Source organism: Notothenia rossii, assembly GCF_949606895.1.
Source record: "Notothenia rossii genome assembly, chromosome: 5".
Lineage (NCBI taxonomy): Eukaryota > Metazoa > Chordata > Actinopteri > Perciformes > Nototheniidae > Notothenia > Notothenia rossii.
Genome location: NC_136903.1, coordinates 89,495,538 through 89,503,026, shown reverse-complemented (window position 1 = coordinate 89,503,026; position 7,489 = coordinate 89,495,538). Strand labels below are relative to the sequence as shown.

At 41.0% G+C, this 7,489-nt stretch overlaps 1 protein-coding gene across 2 annotated transcripts in view; it reads right to left on the bottom strand.

Moving 5' to 3' along the window:
* Positions 1-689: 689 nt before the first annotated feature.
* Positions 690-7,489, bottom strand: part of klf15 (Kruppel like factor 15) — a 13,606-nt gene continuing 6,806 nt past the window's right edge. The window contains exons 3-4 of one of the 2 annotated variants that reach the window (XM_079684968.1): positions 2,884-3,098; positions 690-2,844 (exon numbers count right to left, since the gene is read on the bottom strand). In XM_079684968.1, the coding sequence (XP_079541094.1) occupies positions 2,930-3,098 (169 nt within the window). In that variant the 3' untranslated portion in view covers positions 690-2,844; positions 2,884-2,929. Of the gene's footprint in view, positions 3,099-7,489 lie in introns of both variants that reach the window. The other variant, XM_079684967.1, reaches the window with a different exon arrangement.

The window sequence follows — 7,489 nt, the reverse complement described above, 5'->3', positions numbered from 1 at the left end:
CAAAGTCCTAGAGGGTGAGGCAGATATTCACAGAAAACAGAACTAGAATCGACAACTACTCCACTCTCTGCTCACTCCTTTCCTGTAAAATACAGGTCCAGCCGACACATATGCTCCATCAAGGCAGTGCACTTACAACTACAATAAGCATGTTAATGTTAATCTAACAGCTCCGGCGATCCACTAGCACCCCCCCCCCCCCTTTTTTCATTTTGAAATGCTCCCGATTTCTGAGGTCTAAAGGTTGGCAAGTTTGCCTGTGTGTGACATCATCGAGCCTCTCATCTCACTTGGTGTGTTACTACTGAAGCTCCTGCAGTGGCTCTAGTCTTCATCTCTCTCAGTGCCTTTACAGACAGACGTTGGTTTGGTTTTGTTGGTTTACCCTTTTGCTTTGTTTGCACTTAGCAACATTGACACCCACACACACACACTTCACTCGTGCTCATCACACACCTCTGAGTCTAGTGATCATCCCATCCAATCTGTATGTTTAATTTGGTATCATTTGCTTAATAAAATATTGTTTAAACACATCATGTGGTCTCTCTTTTTGTCGTGAGCCAGATCATGACACAACGTAATGTACAAATCTAGGTATCGATTTAAAAACAAGTAATGTAATCTGATTACTTTCCCTTATTTATGGCTAACCTCAATATTAAATGCAAATTAATACAAGAGAAAAAGGAATTGCAACTGTTTATTTATTTTCAGTTTTATTTGTAAATGCATCTTCAATACAACAAAGACAAAAATATATAATATATCCATATGTACTGAAACGTTTAGTTATGTACACGTTTAGGGTTCACAATAGAAATCTTCACAATCACTGATTTGTGTTTTTAAGATATGGTTTTCTCTGTGTTTCTCTGGATCTGCATATTTACATACATTCATAGGATGCGATAAAACACCTGTGTTCCCACAAGCGTTAAAAATTCAGAAATTGAATGAAGGAATGATGCACAATGTTGTGTAACCCCTGCTTGTTTACATACATGAATCACAAATGGACGGCATCTTCAAACCCCGACATATTCACTGTGGGGTGCTACACAATGTTTGAGAACAATTACAAAGTATGGCCTCAAAAGAGATGTTCCCAGAAGCCCTTTGCCCTGGTAGTTCATCTGTGTCACTTTACAAGGCTGTCAGGGTGTCTCCGGTAGCAGATAAAAGAAGGATTGAGGCAGATCTTGTGTCAAGTCATCAGCAATATAATAATAATCATAATCATAGCAGACTGAGACATTCAGGGACAATATAAGGACAACTTCTGAACAGTCACTTAACACCAATTTAGAGTCTGACTTCCCAAACCATTCAGATCGTCAGTAAGGATTTTGCGGTACAGTAAGGCCAGAAAAGTGATATACAAATAGTAGACCAGAAGCAAATGTGGATGTATAAAGAGAACTGGATACAGCGTTGGAGGCGGGAGTCTCGTTAAATCTTTTGAGAGTTGCTAAGTTGCGAATATAGCCAAAAAGGGGGAATCTATAGGTTCAGTTTTTTCAGTGTGGGCACTTGAGTTTGCATTAAGCCCCGCCTCCCATATATAAGCCCCACCTCTCATGTTATAACCCCGCCTCCTGATATTAAGCCCCGCCTCCATCTCCCACTCTTGGCTCAGTCAAATGAATGGAGAGGTCAAACAATCCAACTTTTAGACCCTAATAATTTAAATAAGTGCTATAAAAGTGTTCATGCTGGGGGTTTCTAAGTCAATAAGAAAGAAGTAGTTTGAGCCCAATGGCATCCCGAACTAGAACTGAAGTTGTAGTACCATCGTTTGGCCACTACACAAATCCGCTTCAATGGCCGATGCTCTTCCTGGGGTCTTGGTAGCGAGTAGATTCACATGATTTAGCTTTTAAAAAACAACAAACAAAGATCCTTTAACACTGATCACACGGCGGATTTAACACTTTTCAGGTGTAGATGTCTTGTGAGGCTTCTTGATTCTGCTCCTCATGTCCCAGCAGGTTTACAAAGCTGCTGTGAGATGTGAATAAAAAACTGCCGTCAACGATTTGTGGAACAAGGCAGCAAAAACCCCACGGAGAGCGAAGAGTAATGTGGAACGTCCTCTGACTTCCTAAACTTTGCATAAGACGAGGAATGTCCACGACACTGGCAGCTTTCAGGGCGATTAACGGCAGTCGTTTTGATCCAGGTAAAAAGGGACATGCAAGACTATAACTGATCCAGACTGACTGTACATAAGCTTATCTAACCTTCTGCGATAAGGAGAGAGGAGGAAAACATACGCTGACAGGATGTGTCAGTCTTTGTACAATAAATTACGACAGGGGTGTCCAAACTTTTTTGAATTGACCATTTTGAATCGGCCCTCACGCTTGTCTCATATTGTACTTCTTAAATATATATGTTCAAATATTACACAGTATTCGTGAGTTAATAAGCCCAACTTTCGAATCAATTCAGTCAATTCAAGTTGAAAACATGTTCTAACAAATCTAAGTTGATAAGAAAAAAGCCTAATAACAAATTGACATAACAAGCGTGAAATACACCCTTCATATTTCCTCTTATAGAAACTGAAGCTTCTGTTTTAAGGAATGAGCTGCTGGCAAAATAAAGTAAACCCTCTGGAGAGTTGAGATGTAGGCTGTTTGTTTCTTAAAGCATTTCAAGTGTCAAGCTTCATGTACCTACATTTGATTGATTTTTCCAACTTATAACAGAACTTATGAGGCAGTATACCTCCAGTGAGCAGCCGAGACCTTTGTATATTTTTCTTTATGTGGCCCTCGGGGAAATAAGTTTGGACACCCCTGAATTAGGACAATCACAGAGCGATGAAACGGAAAGAGAGGGCATGCTTCCACTCACACAACCCTCACTTATAAAAGATGAACATTCCCACTGTGCTCCTGTTTCTGTTGGAGAGATTTCAGCTTCAGATTACTGAGCGAACTGTCCGGCTGTTTCGTGGAAAGCGGTGGACTTTGATGTGTTTTGAGAGATGGTCACTGCGAGCGAATCTCTTCTCACAAACCGTACACTGGTAGGGCTTCACACCTGAGTGGGAACGCCGGTGTCTGGACAGCTCGTCTGACCGGGAGAACCTGGAGAAAAAGAAGCAATGTTTTATATTTGGAAAAGACAAAGAGATGGCAAAAGTACACATCCTTTACTCAAGTAGAAGTACAGATACTCATGTTTAAAAATACTCTGGTGAAAGTAGAAGTACTGACTAAACTTCTTTAATCAAGTAAAAGTAAAGAGGCTTTGAAATGTACTTCAGTAAAAAGTACCCATAACTAGCAGCTGTTTTAAAGAGTACCTGACCTCCCTTTATATTAATAGAACAATAATGTCATTGTTAGCTAATGAATGTTTCCATGCTGAACAACGGCAACATGACAACGTTTCCATTGGTCCCTGTTCTTTAGAGAAGACCAGGAAATGATGGATACACGGATCGTGTTCAAATCAATAGGCACGCAATGACTCTAAATAATAATGATCACGCCACCAAACACACATTCAGATTAAAGGAACCAGCCTGTTTGGAAAATGTGAGAAGTAGAAAGTACAGGTATTTGTGTTCAACATGTAAGAAGTAGAAAGTACAGGTATTTGTGTTCAACATGTAAGAAGTAGAAAGTACAGGTATTTGGGTTCAACATGTAAGAAGTAGAAAGTACAGGTATTTGTGTTCAAAATGTAAGAAGTAGAAAGTACAGATATTTGTGTTCAATATGTAAGAAGTCAAAGTAAAAAGTAGTCAAAAAATAAGTCGTGGAGTAAAGTACTGATACCAGAAACATGTACTTAAGTACAGTAACAAAGTATTTGTACTCCACTACTTCCCATCTCTGCAAAGACACATGGATACATTTACTTGTTACCTGTCAGAAAAGTTAAGTTCACACACACTATTTTATGAACATATGGTTCACCTGCTGAATTAAAAACAGAACAAATGAATCAAAGAAAGTGAAAACCACAAAGCAGATCCAGGCAGTAGAAGTATTCACTCTTAAAGTATTATCCTACAGAACAGCACAGCTCACAGAGAAGAGATAACATCTGATGCTTTTATAACAAACACTAGATGATATGTTTAGTTTTTCAGTGACATTGTAATGATACTGTTTTTCTTCCCAGTAACCCGATTCTCTGAAACTGACGGCCCCCTGCCAGCTTCTGCAGGCCAGATGTTACCCTGACAAGATGATGAATAGATCGACTGTAAAAACCTGCGTGGCATTGAGACACAACGAGCTACAGCTAGCAGCTAAAATAACGCTGCTGCAGTCACGATGACGATGCAACACAAAGACACTGCCAATGACACCTAAAACACCTACACTGTACTTGCTAGTAACTGAAACAGCAGATTCAGTCGACACGGTGACTTCGGGAAAATGTATCAGATATTTTCCACCCTGTCCAGTTACTTCCTCAATAGTTTCAAGTTTCAAAGCTTTATTGTTATGTGTGCATAACTACAGTGTAGATATGACAATGACAATTTTAGGTCACAGGCGCCTCCAACAGAGCAACACAAGAAAACAGGCCGTATTTCATTATATTTTTTGAATGTGTCATCCAGCGTTCACCACGGGATGAATGCTGGATGACACATGTACAAATAGAGCAGCCTTAACAGATGTTTCATAAGATGTGCTCAGTGAGGTAGCCACGTGTAAGGGTGTTGGATATTGGGGCGGCGTTTATATTGGTTTTATTTGTGTGTGACCATGTCTTATTTAACGACCCCTCGTATCTTTTTTTTTACTGCCTACAGCAACTCAATAAAAACATGTTATATACAAACTGCGTTTCTGTGTACTAGTGTCCTTGTGTTAACAGAAACACTGTCTCTGCCACAAGTCTGACCTTCTAACATCTGGTTTGGGATTTAAGAAAAAACATCTCAGAAGCAGCGATTCCGCCAGGGGGCGGTCTTGCCGTCATTAGACGCCCTTATTCAGCTCCGGAAATATTAATAATTCGAGAGAAGATCGAGAGTTTTTATCGCTTGAAATGACGAAAAGGAAAAAGGACAAGGACATCCCTCTGTTGGAGGGGCAAAGGAGTCTGGTGGGATTATTTTCAGAGTATTGAAGATTGTTTCACCGACATCAAAGGTGCCTGCTACAGGACAACACGGAACGTGCGCGATTTGGACGCGATGAGCGGGGTTTTTTAGTGGAGCACGCGCGTGAGCTGCGAGCACCAGAGCCTCGCAGCCGCGAAACTGAGGCTCCGTGGTAAACTGTGGTAACATGAAGAGCCGTTTGGGAGACGAATGAGCCGGCGCTTTAAGAGAGCCGAGCCAAACGATCCGGCTCACTAATGAAAAATACAGTATCTATAAGGGACGGCTCAAGTCAAAATTCAAAACAACCCCCCCCCAGCTCTCGGGGTGGACGCCCTCTCAGCCCTGGTCTGGCGGAAACACTGCTCAGAAGGCTCGACTGTAGACCGATGTTTAATTTGCTTTTTGGGGGGTTTCCCTTTCCTGTAGTGTGTTCTATAGGTTTTAGTGCATGTCAATGGTCTGTAAAGGCTAACATCCCTGTGTTCCCTCCTGAGGATTACCTGTTCTTTATATAAAATGCAAATAAATATTCGGGAGGGAGGGGAGATTGTCCCAAAGTTTTGACACCCTCCACCTATAAAGAAGGATCCTCATTCATTCAGACGTCACTCTATTCAAGGTTCAAGGTTCTTTATTGTCAAACTAACATAGCTACAGAGTAATTATGTCGTTGAACATCTTAGGTCACAGGCTTCTCCAACAATGCAACACAATAATACAGATAAGCAGACAATATTAAAACAATATTAAAATATATTAAAAGTAATAGAAAAGAAAAAATAGTTTTAAAAAAAGTGAGAAAAATAAAAAAGTGCAATATGAGTCTATATACAAGTATTTCACTATTCCACTTTTTGCACTACTTTTTATTTAGTATTTTATTATATATGTTGCATCGTTGGAGGAGCTCAGGTCAGAGGATTTTCATTGCCATTTCTCCACTGCAGCTTTGAGCATGTGACATTAAAACCTTTGAATGTTGAAATTGAATCCTTGAATCACAGTCTGTAGGGGTCCGTTTGGAATTGGGCCTAAAAGGTCAAGCAAAGTACTAAACATGCGAAATTAGACATGTTGTGTCCACCTAAAGAGCCTCTTCTCTCCGTACAGTTTGAATATAAAGTACAGTATCATGCCCCCCCTCCTCGGGTCTATGTGAGCGATCCCTCTCTTCTCTTTCATGCAGCGTAGCGTTCCTAGCCCACAGTCATGGTAACTATTCAACACTTTGTCTTCTTTGTTCGCTGCTGCTGCCTTCAAGTGATTGTGTGCAAACGTGAAACAGGCCGTTATCCCCCCCACCCCCAACACTATCATCTTCTCTCCACCACCAGCACCTCTCCTGTCTTTTTTACTTAAAAAAATGTGGCCCTCTTCATTTACCCCATCACATACAGTGAGTCAGACACACACACACACACACACACACACACACACACACACACACACACACACACACACACACACACACACACACACACACACACACACACACACACACACACACACACACACACACACACACACACACACACACACACACACACACCAATCCAAACTACATCCTGCCTTTTGTGTACAGACAAGAGCCCTTTGTTTGTGGGGAAACAGCCTGGATCAATGCTGCACACATTTCTGCAGCGGGGATGCACTCAGCATCACAAAGACGGCTACACTCAGCCTTAAAGGGGTTTTATCGATCACTCAGAAGAACGTGCACGCATTGAAGGAGCTCACATTTGAGTGAAAGCTTAAAGCAGGAACTCCTCAGGGCTGATCTTTGCAGGTAAAAATCAAATGACATATCGTCTTACTGGCTGTGATACTTTTGACTCACATGTTCATGCGAGTCATGTAAACATGCCGTGTGTAGATCCGTGCACGCATGCAAGGCACATGTCATGAAACACACCTGCTCTTGTTTTATTTTAACCTCTATATATTCATTTTACTCTGTGGGAGGAGCCTGTGACTTCAGTTTCTCATTGACATATTTACACTGTAGCTAATGTGCACATGACAATAAAGTCTTGAATCTTGACACACACACAGGTTTAAGAACTGAGTGTGTGTGTGTGTGTGTGTGTGTGTGTGTGTGTGTGTGTGTGTGTGTGTGTGTGTGTGTGTGTGTGTGTGTGTGTGTGTGTGTGTGTGTGTGTGTGTGTGTGTGTGTGTGTGTGTGTGTGTGTGTGTGTGTGTGTGTGTGTTGACCCAGAGTGTGGATACAAGACTAGTATCAGGGCTGCTCGATTATGGCAAAAATCATAATCTCGATTGTTTGGGTCAATAATTGATATCACGATTATTAAAAACGATTATCCATTTACTTTGAAAACATCAATTTATTGAAAAAGGTGTAGTATGTGTTTAACAGTTGATTATCCTGAACTTTAAGTAGAATTCAAT